At 42.7% G+C, this 21792-nt stretch overlaps 1 protein-coding gene across 1 annotated transcript in view; it reads right to left on the bottom strand.

Annotated features, from left to right (window-relative positions):
• The window catches only part of Setd3 (SET domain containing 3, actin N3(tau)-histidine methyltransferase), a 75488-nt gene extending 53766 nt beyond the window's left edge, over positions 1-21722 (bottom strand). The window contains exons 1-6 of the mRNA XM_027946630.3: positions 21580-21722; positions 6868-6977; positions 5067-5159; positions 2570-2718; positions 573-645; positions 37-293 (exon numbers count right to left, since the gene is read on the bottom strand). Coding sequence (XP_027802431.1) covers positions 37-293; positions 573-645; positions 2570-2718; positions 5067-5159; positions 6868-6970 — 675 coding nt within the window. The 5' untranslated portion in view covers positions 6971-6977; positions 21580-21722. The remainder of the gene's footprint in view (positions 1-36; positions 294-572; positions 646-2569; positions 2719-5066; positions 5160-6867; positions 6978-21579) is intronic.
• Between the last annotated feature and the right edge of the window lie 70 nt (positions 21723-21792).

Below are 21792 nucleotides of genomic sequence, written 5' to 3'. Positions count from 1 at the left end.
AGTATCAAGTCCCCCTTTCCAGGCCACCCTGCTCACCTGGATGACTTTATAGAAATAGGCATACTGTCGAGCTGTGTTTTTATACTGGCTGAAGACATCATGGATAGCTTGTGTCGACTGAAGACACCGAACTTCCTCTTCTTCGAAGTAGAGGGGAGTGTCATATTCACTGGGGAGGGTCTGAATGTAGGGCTGCCAGAAAGAGTTGGGGCTGGCTCGCTCACACAGGAGGTGGAAGGCCAGCGCTATGTTTCCCATGGCTTGAAGAATCCGGTCTTGAGAATACAAGGGCCCTGAGTTAATCCAGAAGTGAGCAGTGTAAGTTCCACAGACTCTTTAAAAAGAATCATTCAAAACATACATGGAAATGATAGACAAAACTAAAAGATCTCATTGCATTTAAAGTCATGTGCATCACTCTTTGGATGTAGAATGGAAAACATTTCATGCGAATTTAAAGGACTATTTCTCCAGTTGAGAAAACAACCAAACATGGCTCTTTGTGTCAAAATAGAATTTCATATATTTTTGTCACTTGCACTTTGCCTTAAACAAACAGAAATTATTCTCACCCAATACCGAATTTTTAGCAGATTCAACAGTCATTAGTAATTTTCGGGGAACCCATAAAAATAACTCTTCTGCCTAAAAAAAAAAAAAAAAAGAACAAAAAATAAATAAAAATAAAAATAGTAGACTCATCAAAACATGTTACAACCTTCAATCCAACTTTGTGATCAGAAATTGAATCACACATGAACTACAACTTAAGGTTGTGTATCAGCACTTCTTTTCTCGATATCAGATATATTTTACAATGTAAGCATTTATATCACAGTTAGATGAGTGGAGGCACAATTTAAAATTCTATTTCAAGTAGAAAAACTGAAAACTAAATATACTGTGTGACTATCTATACCAAGAAGGCAAATGATCAAAAAAGGAACTTTCAACTTTAATTTGAAGCAAATATAACACATGAAGTAGGGCACAAAGAGTGTTTATTTTATTCTCTGTTGCATATATATATTTTAAGTTGTAAAAACAAAACCAAACAATTCCTGTCTCCAACAAAAATCATGTCTGCCACTATGAACTGTTCCCGCTGTAAAGGCACCCTCCTCTCCAGCTGTTCAGAGCAAAAGCACAAGCCCACCAGAAGAAAGACTTTGCTTTACTAATATTTCCCCCAAAGGACTATATTTTTCTGGCAAAATTGAATTTTTTCTTTTTGGCATATTCTCTCTCTGTATCTATACTGCTTAAAACATGCACACAGGTCCCTGGGCCAAGCTGGCATCTGATTGTGTACCTTCCAGCCTTCAGAACTGTGAGGAATAAGTGTCTGCCATTTAGCTTCCCATACCCAAAAGGATACAGGTACAACAGACCACAGCTGAGACATTCTGGGCAGCAACTACAGTAATAAGGCTTCCCACCTGACACACAAGAAGAGCGTGTGACATCTGGCCTTAACTAATGTCTACTATCTGAATTATTTTATGTGTCTTGTCCCATACTATAGATGATAAGCACCATGAGGGAAGAAACTCTGGAATTTTTTTGGAAAATCTGGCTTAACAACAAAGAAAATACCACTCACATAGGAGATATTAAATTTATTGAGTACCTAATACACCAATGTGAGGGTATGAGCATTTCAATGAAAGGTTAACTTCAGCTTGACCAAAACTCTTGCTGGAGGACTGAGAGGCCCAAACACATAACACCCATTTCCTCTAACCAAGTTTGGAACCAAGTGAGAGACAGAGAGAGAAAGACAGACAGACAAGAATACAAGAGATGGTCACCCAAAGGTATCACCTGCTGAGCCCCAGAAATAGACTGCCCCCATGTAGTCACAAGCAGCACTGCTCCCATAGCCCCTCAGTGTGCCTGCCCCTATGAAGCTGGTGGGGTGGAAAGGGCAGAGCAGAACAATGGGCAAGCAGCTCCCACTGAGGAAAAGGCCAAGCCCTGTTCCATCTCCCAAACAGGCAAACAGGCTGAGTCGGCTTTCTCTTCAGGAAAGGCCTAAGTGGCAGGCAGGGGAGGCCAGAAGTGCCAAGTTACTGCTGCTCCCTTCACATGCAAGGAAGGACCCAGCATGGAGAAGAAGCACTTCCCCTCTACAGAAGCCGAGTTCTCATCTCTCCCTGTTGCCTCCGCTTCGGTGTCTGAATAGTGGTACTTTCATCCATGCAGTTACCCAGAATGCCGATCAGCACCCTCAGCACTGCCCCTTCCACCAGTCCCACCTCTGATCCGTCACAAGTTCCTGTGTGCTCTTTTTTTCTTCACTTTTCTTCTTCAGTTAAATCTCAAATGCCATGGGGCATGCTCTATGGTCTAACAGAGGCTTGGCCGTGTGAACTAACTTGTGGCTCCGCAGGAGGAAGTACTGGCAGTGCTTAAGCTCTTCTAGGCCTGCCCACAAGAGGGGGCAGGCTGCCTGTATGGCCACAAGGTCAAGGACAAGCCCCAGGCATCTACACCACATCCTGTACCCTCAACACACCATGGTTCAAATGCATTTGGACCCTCTAAGACCAATAGTTTATAAACTCACCTTGATGTCTCTTGTTGCTCTCAAACCAAAGCCCTCTTCTTTGAAGTTGACCATTTCAAAACCTTCGACAGAAGCCCCATTTTCAGAGGCCCATTTCATTAGATCAGGAAAGTAATCTTCTCTTTTTCCATCAAAAGTAACAGACAGACCTATATTGTCCATGTTTAGAAAACAAGAGATGCTTTTAAGACACAAATCACTCACATGGCTTTCAGAAAGTAAAAGTAGAGCACAATTCACACCAGATCTGGTCCTAACTTCAATCTGGAAACCAAAATGAATAATACCCAGACAGTCCTAGAGCACACCTTAACAAGCTCCAGGAAAGGCAAATTAAAATCTCCATAGCCCATCAGTTGTAGAGGGACACGTCCTGGTACTAGGAACACGAGGTACAATTAGGTAACGTGATGGAGGGGAGAAAAGCTTCGCTGCCACTACCGATGGCTTGGCACAATGCTTTCCCCTCACAAGCCTAGCAGGCCTTCGCTCATATTCACACTGGCTATTTAAACAAAAACCAGCAGCTCACATGTGTGCCCTCGAGAAGGATGGGAATGCTCTACAGGCCTGAAGATCTAAGTTAGAGCACGACAGAAAAATCCAGATGAAGCAGACTCCAGGTATCAGTGTAAACAAAACTCAAAACATAATGTGTTTTTTAAAAAATCAAGGAAGTAGACACCATGTAGATAAATGTTTTAAATACCAATAACAACCATGTATGGCTGTATCTGAAGTTCCATGGGTTATACATGAGGAGGGAATATATACAATGGGATGGAGTTGAGGGGCTCTAGCTGTAGCTATGTTTTATTACTTATAAAAAATACAAGGGGCTGGGGTTGTGGCTCAGCAGTACAGCGCTCGCCTAGCATGGGCAAGGCCCGAGGTTCGATCCTCAGCACCACATAAAAATACATAAGTAAAATAAAGATACTGTGTCCAACTACAACTAAAAATAAATATAAAAAAAAGTTACAAAGGATGGAAGGGAAGTGGACGAGCAGGTGGAAAGAAGGAGGAAAAAAAACAGAGAACTTAGTCAAAGCAACTGTTTTTTAGCACGTGCTCAATCTGGGCAGTAGATTCTTAACGCATCTGCTATTCTGGATTTTTCAGCATGCTTGAAATATTCCAAAAGAGGAAAAGTTATGCACAGGAAAAACCACTGTGTCCTGATAAACGTAGGGGGAGGAACAGGCACTTTATTAGTATTAGGAGCTGGGCAAAGAACAGGTGCCTGTGGCATCTCACCCCACGTAGGTGAGGTTGCCCAGCACACTGGTGTGCTGTGCCAGATGCACAGAAATACCACTAAGACTAATGACTTGACTTGAGGTGGGGATCATCTAGACAGGATTTTCTCTTCCCTCACTGAGACTAATGAGTGATCTCTCTTTAGTGTCAGCCATAGGAAGCAGTATTTTCTCAGAAGAGAAACTCAGGAAATACAAACATTATTTGGGTGCCTATTTGGTGAGAGAGGACTAGCACCATTCACTATTTAGTGCAAGTAAACACATTATAAAGGAACCTGTTCATCACTTCAGACCACTCCAGCTAAAGACTACATGTTTACAGATGTGTACAGCAGATCATTAGAACATCACTTAATTCGGCACATATAAACAACCCTCTTCTGACTCCTTTCCGTGACAGTAAGAAATGGAATCTGAGAAGATCTGCCCAAGTCTTTTCCACTGCATGCTTACATTTTCTCTTTCTACTTTCTGCATGGTTCTGCATACCAATCTTCACTTTTTATGCTTTATAGAACAAAAACAATAGGTATAGTGAATAAGCTGACAACCTGACACTTGGCCCCACTACCCGCCTGGCTGAGAGTCAGTAAGATGGTTGCTAAAGCACAACACAAGTGAAGGGGCAGCTCAACCACTACTTGACTAACTCTCTTTCAGTTAATCAAAATGTGTTGGAGTTGATCGTAAACACATGATAAGACATTAGCCAATCAGCATATTCTCTGTGTGTTGTTATATGTAGTATTATGCATAGTCCTGAAATTCAAAAGGAAACAGCATGAAAACAAGATTTAAATACATATTTCATGTGATAAAAATATATAAAATTTTTATATATAAAAGTAGAGTCATTTTAGCCCCCAATATAAAACATTACCCCCCGACCCCAAAGTTTCACATTTTCACCCTGTGCTCTCAGAAATGGGAACCATCTCCCAGGGCCCTCTCCTTCTGGGTTTCAAGGAGCCTTTCTACAGATGGGCACAGATGTCATGAGACCTATATTACTCTCAAAACCTTCTGACCCATGCCAAGTTTCCACAGGACATTATTAAAATATTATTATCGGGGCTATTGTTGTGGCTCAGAGGTAGAGTGCTTGCCTCACATGTGTGAGGCACTGGGTTCAATTCTCAGCACCGCATATAAATAAATGAATAAAATAAAATATCCATTATTAAAAAAAATATATATATATATATATATATATGATTCTCATTCTAGCAATTTACCTTTCTGCTTTTTCCGTATTTTCTCAACCAGAGATCGGATTTGTACATACTCTTCCCATTCCTTTCCTGGGCCAGGTGTAGGACTGCTGCATTCTGTAACACAAGAGTCACAGTGTAAAACATTCCTCTCCTTCAACTTAATCCACTAGACAGCAGAAGAAAAGGAAGAGGATTTGGATTTTGTCATTGTTTCGTGGTTAAAGGACAGAGTTACTACAGCCACAATAATAAATGTGTGCAATACAAAGCAGGAACACTTCTCAAAGCATGTAAACTCTCTAAATCCCCAAAATGCCCCTCACTAAAATGTGCTCTGGTGCCCCATGGGGGCCTAGCTCCCATCCAACCAGTTCTTGCTATTCTAATAACTTTCCTCAGAATATACTTGTAAACCAGTAAAATCTAAAAAAACTAAGCAAAAATGCAAAATATTTCCCCAGAACCCCTCTAGATGGTAAACAGAAGGTAATATTAAAAGTCAACATGTCTTCTAGTTAAGCCCCATGATGATGGCTCTTTCAGGAAATCAGTCAATTGGACATAAGGACACTACTAAACAAACACTGCACATGCCTGTATATGGCACTATATTAAGCACTCTGGGGTAGTTACAAAAGAGGTGGCATAGTCCTTGCTCAACAAGCAGCTCAGACTCTACTATAGAACCAAAAAAACAGTCAATCAGGGCTGGTCCTTTTGGAAGGCCACAAGCTGGCTTTTTGTTTCTTTAATATGGCACCAGGTTAGAAAGAACCCTCCCGTGTCCCTGCCCGCCCATTTGCCCTGTGTGGACAAGAGCACATATAGCAAATAATCAACATGAGCCGGTTAGACGCTGGATGCTAACTATTACGGATGACCAGTCTGACTTCATTCTTCACTAGTCAAGCACTGACTGGGGTCTGGAGTAAAGTGGTGAAAATGACAGGAGCCTGTCCAAAAGCGGGGCAGGCACAGCAGGGGGAGACAGATGATGGGTGGTAAGGACAGTTGAGCCCTGCGGCGGCCCACAGGAATCACAGAGCATTTGGGAAGGACCTGACCCCAATTTGGCTGCTGCCTGCTTTCCATCAGGGAGGAAAAGCTGAATTTTCATATGAAGTTTAGCTATCACATGATCTGAACCTAAGGGGTAAAAATCAACGGAATGATCACAGTTCTGAGGCATCTGTAGCACAACTTGAACTCACAATTTTTAAAACTTACCAAATTATAGCAGCTTACTAAAGTAAGCACAGGCACTAAAGATATTTCATTTCTTTGAACACTGAACTCTCAGATTTCAGCATGTGAAAATCAGAAGCATTATTGTATAATCACTGAAAATAAAGGCAAGCCATTCTAGAAGGGCTACTCCCTGAGAAGCAGGATGGCTGGCCTGGGCTGTCGGCTGGCGTACAGCCTGCATGCCAGATCTCATGAGGTCTGCGTCACACTCTCAGAGACACCAACCCGTGTTTACTGAAGATCACTTGAGCCTCAAGGCTTCCGTGGCTGTACGAGGCTACACTGCTAAAAAGCAGTGGAGCTTGTTTTTTCCATGGGTTCCCAGGGAGGTCCATGGTCTGATGTCTGGGCTGCAGAGGCTCTGCATTTAACAGTGACATGTCCCAACTGGTACAGTACCCCCCATATCTTTACAGAAGGGAAAGACTGTAACTGCCTGGGTCATGTGGCTAACAAGCTGGGAGTGGAACCCGAGGGACACTCTCATCCTCAGGAGCCTGACACCCACACTGGACACGAGGAGCAGAGAAAGGCACTACCAATGTGTCCCCAGGGATAGCCAAGGGGCACTTACTCTGCAACAGTTCACTGGTCAGGTTCAAGATTTCCTTCGGAGACACAGTGGCTGTAGCCCCAGTGCCTGATTTCTGAGTTTTTACTCGACTCTTCTTACCCATTTTCTGACTACAAAACAGAGAAGACAAAAAGAAAAAAGTCACATTACCAAAGAACAAAATCAAGTAATAAAATATATCATGGCAGCATCTTCATCTTGAGATGCTAAAATCTTACCACTCACATGCCAAGTCCTGAGGTTTCCTTCTAGAAAAAGAAATGTGTAAATTAGTATCTGAAGGCTCTCAAATAGGGAAAAAAATCTTCATGGCAGTCTCTGGAAGAAAAGTTTATTCCATTTCACTTATGAGAACTAGAGTAGAAGCAAACTGTACTCTAAAATTGTGCAGAGATTATCATGTAAACTAAAATGTTCACACTTCAGGAAAAACAGTGACAAACGTGCACTGCACATGTGTATACCAGAGACATACACACTACCATAAGGACACAAAGACCTAAATATTCTCTATCCACTTTCCTTTAAAAGCATCTATTCCTAGGAGCAGTAAGTACCATAAGTGACAGATCAGAATTTACACAGCTGAAAACCTTTTATACAGCTAGTCTAATTCCAATATGCCATTCCATGGAGAATCCTAAGTGCCTTGTCAAAGATGGGACAGGATTAAGCAAAGCATGAGGCCTCTGCAGGGAAGCCAGAAGCGATCCGGCCAGCTGAGAGGACTGGGGCTACTGCCTGGGAGTCTGAATGTGACTCTCAGGAGAGAAGAATATTAGTTAGGGTGGCGACCCAGGAAGATGGGACAGTCCAGCCAAGAGTCAGTGGAGCAGTGAAGAGCAAACCATCCCAGCAACCTCCTTGGCACAGCCCCAGCCAGCACACCACATGTGCTCTCAATGAAGCACCAACAAGTAATCTTTGGACCATTTATTTGTTTAAAAAAAAAAAAAAAAAAAACAAGGTAGGTGGGAGTATAGCTCAGTGGTAAAACACGTGCTTAGTGTGCCCAGGGTCCTGAGTTCAATTCCCAGCACCAAAGGGGGAAAAAAAAAGAAAAAAAGAAATGACTATTACAGTGTGGAAAACTGTGACAACAGGTTTAGAATGCATATTCTCCAGCTAAATAGAAAATAGATCACTGATTCCATTGTAACTGAATCCATGGAAATAAGGCTATGTACTAAAATAACAGGAAAGAGCATTGTTTACTAGGATGTGTACCTTTTCTAATGTGTAAGAAAACAACACATGACTCATGGATCTAATAAATCTTCTAAAAAACAGTGCAAAATATCTTGTCAGTCATCCTGCAATAAAAGGGCACCAGTAAAGATGCGTAAAATTGTTGCAGAATTAAAAGAAATTGGACAAAAGCAGAAAAAGATGAATGAGGGGAGGGCAGGAGGAGGAACAGCTTAACACAGTTCCCACACCAAAGGACTGTCTTCCAAAAAGGAAAATGCCCCTTTCTTGTCATTACTCACTCAAGGCCAAGAGCAAGGGCACAGCCTGGATAGAGTACCTCCACCCTCTAAACTTCAGACCCTGCCATAGCCGTGGAAGGCATCTCTACAGAGGACCACTGAACTCAATCTGAAAACAACCCAAGCCTCCATCTGTGGAGGACTTTACTCACTGCTACATACAGTGGCTCTGCTGCCCTGGCAGGAAGAAATGCAGACGCACGCTACTGGTGCTGGCTCAATGGCCTTTCCCTTCTGCCCTGCTAACACCCTTCTGTCGTGTGACAGCCTGTGAACTGCTTAAGAAGGGCACTTCCATGAAGAGCTGCAAGATCCTCCCCCTTCCCTGAACAGCAAGGGCCTGTGGTGGCACGCTGCTCTGCCCCAGCCTGCACAGCACACACCCAGGGCTACACAACGGGCTTTTTCACTGACCCACAGCCCCTCACCTCTCCACCAACCCTCAGCATGCGCCCGAGGCCAGTGGCTTGCAACAGCAGTGGCCACAGCTGCCCTGTATTCGGTGCCTGTCCGCTAGGCACAGGAACAGAAACAGCTCCTCTTGTGACTTTCCCAGATGCTCTGGGCAGTTGACATCATCACCCTGACATTCTCAGGAAGGTCAAGTCTTTCCTCTTTCCAAGGTCACACATCAGGTGAGAGGCAGTACTAGAATTTGAACTTAGCAGCACTACTACCTGCCTCTGTCCACATGCAGGGAGGAAGCGCATGGCATTCCAGAGTTCCAAAGGGCTAAAAGGTCCTGACCAACACTACTGGATTATGTCCCTGGCAGTGGTCACTCAGTGCATCTGAGCGGCTCCAGCCACCTTCTTCTAACCTCCTTCCACACCCTTCTGAGCTCATCCTCCTGCTTAGACCCTGACACTAGTCTCTTATGAATGCCCTGGCCAAGCCCCCTCCTACTGCTTGCATCTACCCTCATGCTGCCACCCACCTGCCAGCACCTTATGTTTCAGGAACACCAAGGACTCCCAGTCCCTCACACAGGCTCTGGCACATGCCTTGATGCACCTGTCCTCTCCTTCCCCACCCCCCTCGCATGCAACACTTTAGTAACATGTCCACAAATTCTGCATCCCCTGAGAGCCTTGCTGGTCCCCCTGGTCACGACCTTCTCTCCTCTACACCTCTGGGAGTTCTTGTAGATCCTACAGTGGGTTCCTGGGTTGGAACCCACTGTGCCAAGACTGGCTCAAATACCAGACACCCACTCCAGACAAGAGAATCTCTGAGGGGGCTTCTCTGCTTTACTTACTTCCCTATCCCAACCTCTAACCCAGAACTCCACACACAGGCGTTCTTAGGTCAGGTCAAAATCTTCATTTCTAAAGCTTCTATCCAGGTTACTACTTCCTTGGAACTTACAGAAAATGTTGAATTCCTGCTCCAAGTGAGAGACCATTAAACATATGACCACCATGATTTGAAAACAACAGATTCCTTTGACAGCAATTTTCTTACAGTAGAGAACTTACAACTCAAATTGTTCACATTTCTTTATTTTCTTCAGTCAGAAAACTGCTAGCTTCTAGAAATACCAGTAGATGTGGAAATGCAACAGAGGCAAAACTTCAAAACACATTAGTAAACTAGACCCTGAAAACGAGGTATGCTGGCTGCCATCTTCAGAAGTCTGCGGGCTGTTTACAGTCACCTGCCCAGGCAAGACCCTGCTGGCCAGCTCTTTAAATCCCCACTCATTCCTCTGCCTCTGATCTCCTCCTGCACCACACTGCCCACAGTTAGCCCTAAAAAAAAACACGGCAGCAAAGTGCAGATCCATGGCTCCTCCACTGGCCTGCACAGCTACCACCAGCAGAAAGGCAGGGAGCGCCCAGAGCAGGCCAGCCCTTCTTCCAGCCCCTCCTACTCTAGACCCACACGGAGAAGTAGCCACTGCTTTGGCTTATGTTACCATTGATCCGTCCTCCTGTTCTTGAACGTCATACAAATGGAATTACATACTACGTAGGCTTCTTGTGCTCAATTTAAAGTTTTTCCCCAGCTCAGAGGATAACACCTGACCTCCCTAGCAAGGCCTTGGAAGGGTGACCGGCCTCAACCCCCTTTTCTGTCTGGCTTTCCTCTGCCCATCCTTTACACAACATGGCTCCAGAAGTTTGCTAGTGTTCATCCCTTTTTCTGGCATGGAGTCACCCCTTGTCTATGCCCTTGTCTGCTCCTGGCAAAATTTTCCACAAACTTAAGTCCCCATCAAAATGTCCCCAATGGCTTTAGAGGAAATTATAGGCTCTTCCTTGCAGTCCCTATTCCCATGCAAGTTCCTTAACCCAGGAAGAAAGGGTTAATCAAATCTGAGGTCATTAACAGATGCTAAAGGCTAGGCTTATCCTGGAGTTCAGTCTATTAGGCAGCTTTTTGGACTCTTTTCCTCCCACAGGGATATAGCCCCTAAGAGAGAGAAAGCTCTGACCCTAGTTTAGGCAGGAAGAATCTTCATCTTAATTAAGGGGGAGGAGAGTTACCTATCCCTGTCCCCAGAGAATGCTACTCCCTAGGGTACAAGATGCTAGGTCCTACTATCTCTTAATCTGTTCTACCCAGAGACAGGGTTCCAAGGCTCTGCAGTCCAGAGAGCTCCCAGAGTTCACAGCCCCATGCACATTGAATCCAGACAGCCACAAACACATGGTCTAGCCTTTACCTTTAAGAACTTAGTCTCTGGAGGACAGGGACTACTAATTCAGATGCTCCTCTAACCTTAGGGCCACCAATGTCTATAAGATTTATCAGCTTCTGGGTTGGTCTGGCACTGTATTCTAGTTATTTGTGGGACATTCCTAATTCAAAGCACCTGGAAGGCAGGAGCCTCAAATTTACCTGTTTTCACCCCCCAAAACATCAGGCTCTCTGTTGCACTTTGCCAGCTCCCCACACTTTGCCCTCTCTTGGCCCCTGGTCTGGTTATCATTCCCAGTTCTACACACTTCTTACCCTGTTACTCTGGCCTGGATACCCTTAATCCTTAGCACAGGGTTTCCCACCCCACACCTCCAAGCATAGCTCAGAGCCTTTGTCCTCACCCACTGCAGTATAAATTACTTATATGCTCATTTAACCTGTTGTCTTGTGGCAGGAAGAAACTAAAGTGTCCAGCTCTATATTATCTGTAGGATCAAGTGCAACAACATGGATACAGTAGATGGTCAAATGTCTGCTGAAAGAAGAAATCTTTGCATATCATATTTGGATATATTAGTGTTACTAATTATGCCCACCATGATTACAATAGCAGTCAAATGAAACACTGGACTAAATATTTAACAGTTCCACTAAAGAACCAGCACAACCCTTAAAAGTAAAAATGAAAATGTGTGTATACAGAGATGAATATATAGGTGGGCCATGCCACGGGGATTAAGGTTAAAGTACAGCTTATACAATATCACACTTAAAAATGGGTTTCTTTTGGAAAACCAAAGCTTAGGATAGATATTAAATTCAACAATGAACTGAAAAAACAAACACAAATTTTGAAAGTGTTTTTGGTTTCTTCGAAGCCAGCAAAATTCTTTGTTTGAAGGCAATAAAACAGACAGACAATAAGAACTAGTCAGTTTCTTTCTTTTTTCTTTTCTTTTTTTTTTTGGTACTGGGTATTGAACCCAGGGTGCTTTTTTTTAACCACTGACCTACATCCCCAGCCCCCTTTTTTATTTTTTATTTTGAGCCAGGGTCTCACCAAGTTGCTCAGGGTCTTATCAAATTACTGAGGTTGGTCTTGAACCTGCAATCCTCCTGCCTCAGCCCTCAAGTCACTGGGCACGTGCCACTGTGCCCAGCAGCCAGTAACCAGTCCATTTCTGACAGAAAAGAAAGAGCTATGGCCAAGCTCAGCTTAAAGCTTAGAGGGGGCTGTAACTTAGCCAAGAGACCAGAGCCGCCAAACAGCACACCTACCACTTCAAACATGAAATCCTAGATTAGCATACAGTTGGACTATAAATATAGATGCACTAATTAAACAAGTTCTCTGTGTCTCAGTGCCTAGGACAATGCCAGCTACTGCAAAAGACAATGAATGATGGAGACCAGACCTTTGGGCTGGTCACACACAAAATAAAGCAGCAAAGGTAATTTCTAAAATATGTAAGAACTAAACACAGAAGGGCAAGGAATGAAGCACAGTTTAAGAAGGATGACTAAATTTTGAGTCAGTTTGAGAAGGTGTTAGTATCCCGTATGGGTGGTTCTCTAAATTAAATCCCACTTTACCTTTTTTAGCTAACAAAAAAGCTCTGTGCTACATGATTTTGCCAATCTTATGGATTTGAAATAATTACTGACCCTTTTTGCTTATGATTCAAAAATGTGCTATACAGAATGAATAATTTTCATTGTGATTTCAGCTGAAATCCAAGTTTCAACAAATGAAATAGTCAAAGAGATATGATGTAAAATAGACATCCTTAAAATCAAATAGACAGCCTTAATTCTCTACAGAGAGAGAGAGAGAGAGAGAGAGAGAGAGAGAGAGAGAGACAAGCCTATTAGACATTTAGCAAGTTTCTATAAAAACCAATATTTATAGTCAATATTATTGGAAAAATGTAAACACACACTAACACATATTCTTCCCCCTCCCCATTAAATTACAAATATTAGCCAGAGGTACAAGGCTAAATGAAAGATATTTTCTTCCAAAGTTTATATTGAAATCAGGCATAATTTACAAATACATAATTGAATTATCTTTGGGAAACTCTAAGTATAGGGGGGAAAATGATTTAAATAATAAACTTAAGACCAAAGAAAACGTGAAGAGAAGTACTATAGGACTGACAGAGAACTGCACTGAAAAAAAAAAAAAATCAGAATCACAAGAAGGGTCACACCCAAAATAAAGAGGAGCAGCCAAGCTAAGGGTTTGATTCATCCCTACTTCTTCACCATTAAGATATTTTTAAAACCTATAGGATCTTAAAATTCTGGCCCTTTAAAACACTATAAATTATTAAGTCCGCCAGCAATTTCCCCATCTAACAGAACAGAGGAAAGTAAGTGGCACACTCAATCATCACTTACACTGCTGATACGCAGGGCCATCCGTAACCAACCACTTGTAACCAATGATTCTATTTCATATAAAGAGTAAAATAAATAGGTCCAGAAAAGTAAGATAAAGCACATTTGGGAAACATAGCTAATGAGGAGAGGTCACAGGGTGAAGGTGTGCTAAACATTGAACTCATTTTTACAAAGTATACTTCACACATACTGAAAGGATACAATTCAGTACAGTTTTTTTAAGTTCCAAATGAAAAGGATACATATTTATATTTTGCTTGAGTTCTTCCTGAAAAAAAAAATGCTTTTAAATAAGTATAACAAGAACAAACATTTCTGATTGCACTTATTTGGCAATTTATCCAGGAAACTCTAGCTCAAGCACAGCATCTGTTTTTGGGGGCAGCTTGCACTAACCCAACTTTACAGCTGGACTGAGGAGGGAATGGCTTCCTCCTCCCTCAGGCCCCCAGCTGAGAAGTGCACTTGAGCAGGTAAGAGTGTGCTCAATCTGTGCGTGGAAGAACAGGAAATACGGTTCTCTCCATTTCACTAAAATACTTTGCAGGTCATGTTATTACATTCCGAATTAAATACACAAATTGCAGGATGCAGATGAGGAAACTGAAAGGCATTTGGACAATGTTTTCTCTCCTGCAGACACTAATAAGGCATGTACATACAATCCTTGCTTCACATGTACCAGTTAACTGAAGGTGGTTAGTATCAGAAATTTGTTCTGGCTTTACCCAATAGCCGGGCCCAGTAGCAAAACATACCATACTAACTTATACCAGTTTAAGAGGCTCATAGGCACCCATCATTCCACACTCTAACTAAAGAAGACACTAATGTGCCATGATTCAAAAGTATCAAGAAACCAAAGTAGCAGCTACTTAAGTATCAGGATGAACATAGATAAACAAGATGCATGTAAAATTTCAATTTTTGTACAGAACATTTTGGGTTGTCATATATGCATTACAAGTTGAGACTTTAAAAAGTTGTCACTCTCCATTAATTTACACAACAATATTAAAGATGTTAAAACCACTTCTGATACATAATAGTTTTGTTTTAATCTGTTGAATTGAGTTATAAACACACTTAAATTAACATGAGGCTCTTCAGGTTCCTGCTTCAACAGTGCTTGGATGGACTCCAGACAGCCCATAAGCCAGCAGCCCTCCCCCACCAACTCACAGTGCCCAGGGTCCACCACCTCCTAATCAGTCCCTCCCCAAGCCACTGCAGCACAGCACAGCCACCTGCTGTGACAACCATGTCCTCATTGCAAGCAGATGTGCAGGACTTAGAAGCCATTAACCATCAGATCAACAGGGAGCTCTGTCCTCCTTCCTCTGCCTGTGGGCATCTTCTGACTTTGAAGAGCTTCACCAATCTCAGGAGGAGAGGGAGCATGCAGAGAACCTGATGAAGCTGCAGAACCAACAAGGTGGTCTGGTCTTCCTTTAAGATAGCAAGAAACAGACCGTGACAACTGGAGTCTGTGTTACACTTGGTGAAAAGCCAAAGCAGCCTCTACTAACTATAAAATTTTGCCATGAGCAAAAATGACCCCCATTTGTGTGACCACTAGGATTTGTTACCTGAACGAGCAGACAAAATCCATCAAGAATTGGGTGACTGTTAACTAACTCATCCAAGATGGGGGTCCCCACATCTAGTATGGTAGGAATCTTTTGGAAAAGCACAGCCTGCAAGACAGTGACCAGAGCCGAGCCTTAGGCTGACTTCCCCACAGCCATAAGTGGCCTCCCCAGTCACAAGGCAGTGCGTGCATGTTGGGGTTCACCTTTACCTTGTCTCTCTGTTGTACTGAAACATCTACTAATGTTCTTTAGTTTGTGCCATCCCTTCAAATCAAGAAATAAGGCATCCTTTCTCCCCCAAAAAACTGAGGTCCCTACTTAAGAGAAATTGGAAAAAAAAAAAAACTTTGAAAAGGAATCAGTTGGTAGAAATAAACATTTCTATTAAATCTTTCTATCATAAAGAAGACACTGTAATTTCTGCTAAGAAATTACCTTCAAAGAACTCCTACTCCTACCCTAAGGATCCTAGATTCCAGAACTGTGGAGCATCAAGATTGGAAGAGACCTTCAGGGTTATCTATGTTAACCCTCAAGCCCCCTCATGCTTTACATATAGCATCTAACTTTAGGCAGCAATTACGGTTGTTACCAACTGCCTGATTTAAGTCTGGAAACCCGTAAGACAGGCAGGACATGGCACATGTCCTCTCTGGCTGACAAGTGCACAAGCTGAGGCTGACTGCTAGGCCGATCCTGGCCACCTATGCTCAGTGAGAAGCAATGTTGCTGCCCCTTCCTGCAGCCTGTTCAATTCCACGGCAGCCTCCTCCAGGATACACTGCTTACAAGTGAGGCCTGGTTATCTTCTTGGACCTGCCCAAATTCTTTGAAGACAGCTTTCATGTCCTCCCCAAAGTCTTCTCTTCTCCAAGTTTAACATGCCCCTCAAGAAATACTTCTCAAGAGTGAACAAAACCACCTAGGTATATTGCACTTAGATGGCCAGTTCTTAAAAGGTCAACAAAACCCTTCAGATGTGCTCGGAGAAGAGTCCAGTTCAGTGGGACTCCTACCTTCACAGAACTCAATAATATTCCTTAAACAGCTCCAGCTTTTCTCCGAGAATACATTCACTTATTTGGTGCATGTTTCTTGAGTATCCAATCTGAAATACAAAGACAACAGGGACATGGCCCCATAGCCTTCAGGACAAGATAAAAAAACTAAAGCTATTCATCACATAAACTAACTTTAGCAAAACAGATGTGCTATATTAAACAATTGAAATTTTGAAGTTAAGGTGATTATTCATGGTAACTATCACGCTGTTTCTTTCAGGATAACATTCCAGGCTGCCAAAAATGGTGTCATCCCTGTCATTTACAGTAGCAATTCCCCAACATGATCAACCTCCACATAATTGCCTCATTTGGTCATTTACTATGCACTGAAACTGAGGTGAGCATTTTACAAAAACTTTTATCATGCCCCTCTATAGATGAGAAAGCTGATCCTTAAAGAAAGTAGCTGATGTATACAAAATGACAATCAAGTTGGTAGCAGTCTGACAAGCACACTTGATGACAAACTTTACTGATACTCAATAATAGAACATCAAGGATTCAGCTCAAAACCAACATTTATGAAAGCCCAAAAGTTCATTGCTTATCCTTAATGTTCAAAATAACAATATTTTTCTGCAATAGTAAAACATATAGGGGTAAAGGTTTTCCCTCTTTGGTCTTTGAAAAGTATAAAACTATTCTTTGCCTTGTCAGGAGCAGCCCGAGGTTTAATTTGAGACAAGAGTGAAACTTGCAAAGGAGCTTCCACCCAATCAGGCGCATCCCGCATTGAGTTCTGCAATGCCACACTTGCTGTTCATCAAAAACCTGCACAAACCAATTAGGTAACCATGACAATGCTAAATTATTACAATCAACAAATGAAAAATTTACTAGTAAATTTAAATACTTTATGGCAAAAGCAACTTTAATGATAATTCTTACTTTCCCTTGAATATGCTTAATAGAAAACTATGATATTAAAGAGTCATGTCTATTTTACAAAACTGAAACTTTAAAATTCACTGATCTTGGGCTGGGATTGTGGCTCAGCAGTAGAGCACTCGCCTAGCATGGGCGGGACCAGGGTTGGATCCTCAGCACAACATAAAAATAAAGGCATTGTGTTGTGTCCATCTACACCTAAATAAATAAATAAATATAAAAAATAAAATTAATAAAATAAAATCCACGGATCTTTTATATTCTAGTGAAGTGTTTTATTTAAAAAAGGACAGTGAAAGTCAGGATCAGATAGTAACAAACCTAAAATACTGCATATTTACTAAGAATTCTATGTATATACAATTGTTACTACCAACCCAAAAAATTTTTAAAGAGTTCTTGTTCATCACATGATTATCTATATTGTCTACACAATTTTCAGTCCTTCTTAAAGAGTGAAAACATTTCTTCCTGCTGCTGCTCTGCTCTCCCTCTTCCCACCCCATTCCTGAGGCTAGGCTTGTAAAAGATTAAAATTTCACTGTGGCTTGGTAATCAGTGCCACTCAGAGCCTTTACAAAAGCTTAACTTGAGAGTGTGCCCTGTCTTCCGTTGTCAGCCAGGAGGGTTTGGACTTACCTTAATCTAGATAGTTCATGTCTTGGAAAATACTTGAAATAAGAAGGGGGAAAAAAAGAATTTCAAAGTCTTAACTTTGGTATTAGAATTTGATTCATTATCATATGAAATATTTTTTTGTTCAAGTTTATTTCAGGTTCAAATTGTTAATAACTATGTTGGTACCTCTGATCTGTGATCTGTTTACTGCAAAAATCTAGAGGAGACTCCTAAATGGAAATGGGGTCTATGTAGCTAACTGCCAGCTAGTGAAGCCAGATTTAAAGTTAGGTAGTCAGTGTAGTTAGGTAAATAGGGTCTAATACGGAGTGAAATCTAAAATGGAGGCCATGCTGATAATGATTCCCGGAAACGCAGGACAACTCATGGAATGTTAATGAAGTCCCAGAAAGGCCCTAGGCCAAAGTCCACCCCAAGGAAATGTTAATGGAACCCAGGAAACAGCCCCCAACAGATTTGGAGATAGCCCAACCCAAGAAGTGATAATGAATTCCTTCCTGCCCAGATTACCTGTGTCCCACCCCTCGGGCCTTCCAACCTACATTCACCAAAACTATAAAAAGGGGAGACAACTGCACTTCCACGGATTCCACCTCTTGGGTCCCTTTCTTCCTCCAGGAGAAGTCTTTTCTGCTGTCCTTTAATAAACTTCTAATTTCTACTCTGACCTTGCCTCGGCGTGCTTCTTCGGTGTTATTCTTCAACATTGGGGAAGCAAGGAGTCGTCACCGGCCAATAGCGGTAACACTAGGTGAATTTAACAACAAAAAACTGGACTTATTAATAGGTTAATAAGCTTCTGTGAATTAAGTTTTTTTTCATAAGACTACATGACAAGAAAAACTAGTAAACTTCTCTACAAGTTTGTTTACAAATTTTCAAACTCCTTGTAATAGAAAAATATAAGAATACTGTCAGAAACATTTTTAACTTGAAAGTTAAAAACTATTGTTTTCATATCAAAATAATGAATATCTTCAATTTTGTGAGTAGGAAAATGAATTAGAGGAAATCCAATGCATAGCAATCCATTTTGCCAAGTAAGGTGTACCTATAACTGCAACAAAAGTGAAAATCGTACAAACTTTTAAGTGAGGAATCCTTAAATCCTAACTCCTTAACTATAAACCAGAATGATATTTAAGATAAAAATGTTTCTGACTGTAAGAAGAGAAAAAGGATGCACAGAAAATCAAAATATTTTTCACTAATAAATCAACATAACTATAAAGGTGAAAATATAAGCTAATTGAGAAAGCAAATAACTGGCCATTAGCAACTTCCAAAGTAACATTAGAAAGAAGATATATTCAACCGTTCTATTAAAAGCATTGAATGTCACATTAATAAATGACTCCTTTTCCTCTCTGGGGCAACATGATCATGGTTCTATTCCCAGGACTTTGGTCCAGGGAGAGGAAACACACTAAAAACTTCCTCCCCACCCCCAACAGAAGCACCATGCACTGTAGCCAGGAGTAGGTGGGTGAGGTTTCCAAAGATTAAAAAAACCTCCCAGTGGAAGACATTCATCAAACCATACACAACAAAGATACAGTGTTATTAGTTACATTTCTAACAGCTACTTCAGTTAGTGAAAGTAAAAAGGAGACTATGTAATTCAAACATTTAAGAGGCTTTTAAAGTCTTAAACTAAACTGACATCTAATCAGAAAGCATTCAGAGGAACCCTGACTTGGAGACAGCATATTTACTCATATTTCTACTAAAATTCCATAGGGCACAAACTATGTACAATCACACACTCCCAACCCTCATTCTTGGGTTCCATATCCAGATTCAACCAACCATGGATCAAAATATTTGGGGAGAAAAAATCCATACTGAACATGTACAGACTATTTCCCTTATCATTCCCTAAATAACACAGTATAACAACTATTTACAACAACTATTCACATAGTATTGACATTACATTAGGTATTATAAGTAATTTACAAATGACTAAAAAGTTTATGGGATGATGTAGACAGATTATATGCAAATACTACATAATTTTATCTAATGGAAGAGGCTTGAGCATCCCTGAGTTTGGCTATGGGGGCAGAGGGAGTGTCCTGCAACCAACCCCCTGTGAATATACAGGGTCTGTACCTGGGTTTCACTGGTTGCCAAGATCATCCACTAAATTTTTACGATAAGCAAACCCTTGTTGTGCTGATATTGATACTTTCCCTAGCATTGTCATCTTTGCCATTCTGGGCATGAAAGCATCAAGTTTTTAGGAGGTTGAATGGCTAAATCAGAGTTCTCAAAAACTTTCCTAGTCACTAAACTTAAGAACAGAAAATATTTGAATTCAGCCTTCACATTTCTCTCATTATCTAAAGAAAGTTTTATTCTTCACTGAATGTGGCCTAAATATCCATGACCTGGAAGAGAAGCTCAACACTACTTTCTTAGCAACAATTTCACTGCACTATATCTTATAGACAGATAATGAACAGAAATTCTCATTCCTGCAGCACATACAGGCATAAATGTTTTAATCTTCAAGTCCAACATCACTTCTACTCCAAGAAAAGAAAAAAAAAAAAAAAGCACAGATAGCACACTGGCAGAACGAAGAAAAGTGACAACCATTTCACTCTGTTCAGACCAGAGATCCACTTCAGATATTAATTTACAATCTTAAATACACAGAGAGAAAGGAGGGCAAGACAGGAAAGTGGGAGTGGAAGGCTCAAAACCCAAGGTTGTTTGGGATCCCAATAAAGAGGTTGTTCTATGGTTAAGCACTGCACTTTGCAAACTACTTTCTTAAGTCAGAGAAAAACTCATTCCCAAGTTGTTGGAATTTTACCAAAATATTAATCACAGCAGATGCTGAGATTAATTTGATAAGGTGTGACTTCAAGCAAAGTAACCCGTATAAGCACTGTATATCGTGGTTCGAGCTAATCTTTGCAAATTTCAAAGGTAGAGAGAAAAGCTGATTGTGTTTTACTATATTCTTGGAGTATATTCACTTAAACAGCTGTCCAAGACTGTTCCTGATCAATTCAGCTTTAAAATGTCATCATAGTCCTTTCTGAAAAGGCAAAATTAATCTATCGACACATTCTAAAAGTATTTTTGCTTTTGAAACATCGCCCCTTTTATTTAAAAGAGCAAAAGAGTATGTCCTAAGTGATTCTGAACGCGTGCATTTTTCTGAAACACTTAAATGTCTTCCTCCCTACACAACGAGGCGGAGGTGAGGCCCCCGCAGCAAGTGGCGCACGTCACTAATCGCCTCCTTCTCCCCAGTGGAAACGGAGGAATTGGCGGAGTTGCTTCGCTAGGCTGGAGCCACGAGGAGGAAGAGTTTAAAACCGGAATAACAAACTCTAAAGCACTGAATTCTTCTCCCTAGTATGGCACTGAGCGTGTGGACCACGGCCAGGGGCGCGTGGGAAGAAAGATGACCTATTTTCTACGACTGTCTTATTAACTAGGCAGTGAAGGGAGAGAGCGGGGACTGGTCCGCGGGCGCCCCGGTGGGCGCTGAGGCTTGGGAGACAGAGAAGCATAAAAACCACATCACCTTCCCCCAGGCGGCGGGGAGATTGAAGGGAGGAAGGAAATGAGAGCGCAACCCAGGCGCACGCGGAGCCCAGAGACCTGCGCGCGAGAGGGGCCCGGGCCCCACCCGAGGGCGGCGCCGAGGGGCCGGGGACACCGGGCGGCGCGGGGGACGTCCCCTGCACCTGCCACCACCGGGACCCGGCTGGCGCGGAATGGGGTGTCGGCGCCCCCGCCCCGGCAAGCCAGACAGGACAGAGGCCGGGTGGCCTCGGGCTCGCAGGCCCTCTGTGAACAGCCCCACGCGCACACTCGCCCACCGCGGCCCGGAGCGGCCGGCCGGGGCGAGGGCTGGACTCGGCGCGGGCCGGCCGGAGGGTGGCCTCGCGGCGCCCGGGGACGACAGTGCGACTGTCCCCGCAGCCCGCGGGCCGCGCGCGTGAGGCTGCCGCCGGTGCTCACCTGTCCGCTCCCTTTCGCGCAGCGGCGGCGCCACAGTCGAGTCCGGACCCCACCGTCCGCCTCAACCAACCCCCAGGCCGCGGCGGCGGCGGTGGCGGCCGGACGGGAGGGGCGGGACGGCGGCCTGAGACGGCCCCGCCACCGCGGCCCAACCCGACTTCTCCCGCCTCCGGGCCCGCCCCCGGGCCACCGCCGCCGCCGTTCATTGGTCAG

The sequence above is a fragment of the Marmota flaviventris genome, chromosome 2 (genome assembly GCF_047511675.1).
Source record: "Marmota flaviventris isolate mMarFla1 chromosome 2, mMarFla1.hap1, whole genome shotgun sequence".
Lineage (NCBI taxonomy): Eukaryota > Metazoa > Chordata > Mammalia > Rodentia > Sciuridae > Marmota > Marmota flaviventris.
This window is presented reverse-complemented; position numbering and strand designations above follow the sequence as displayed.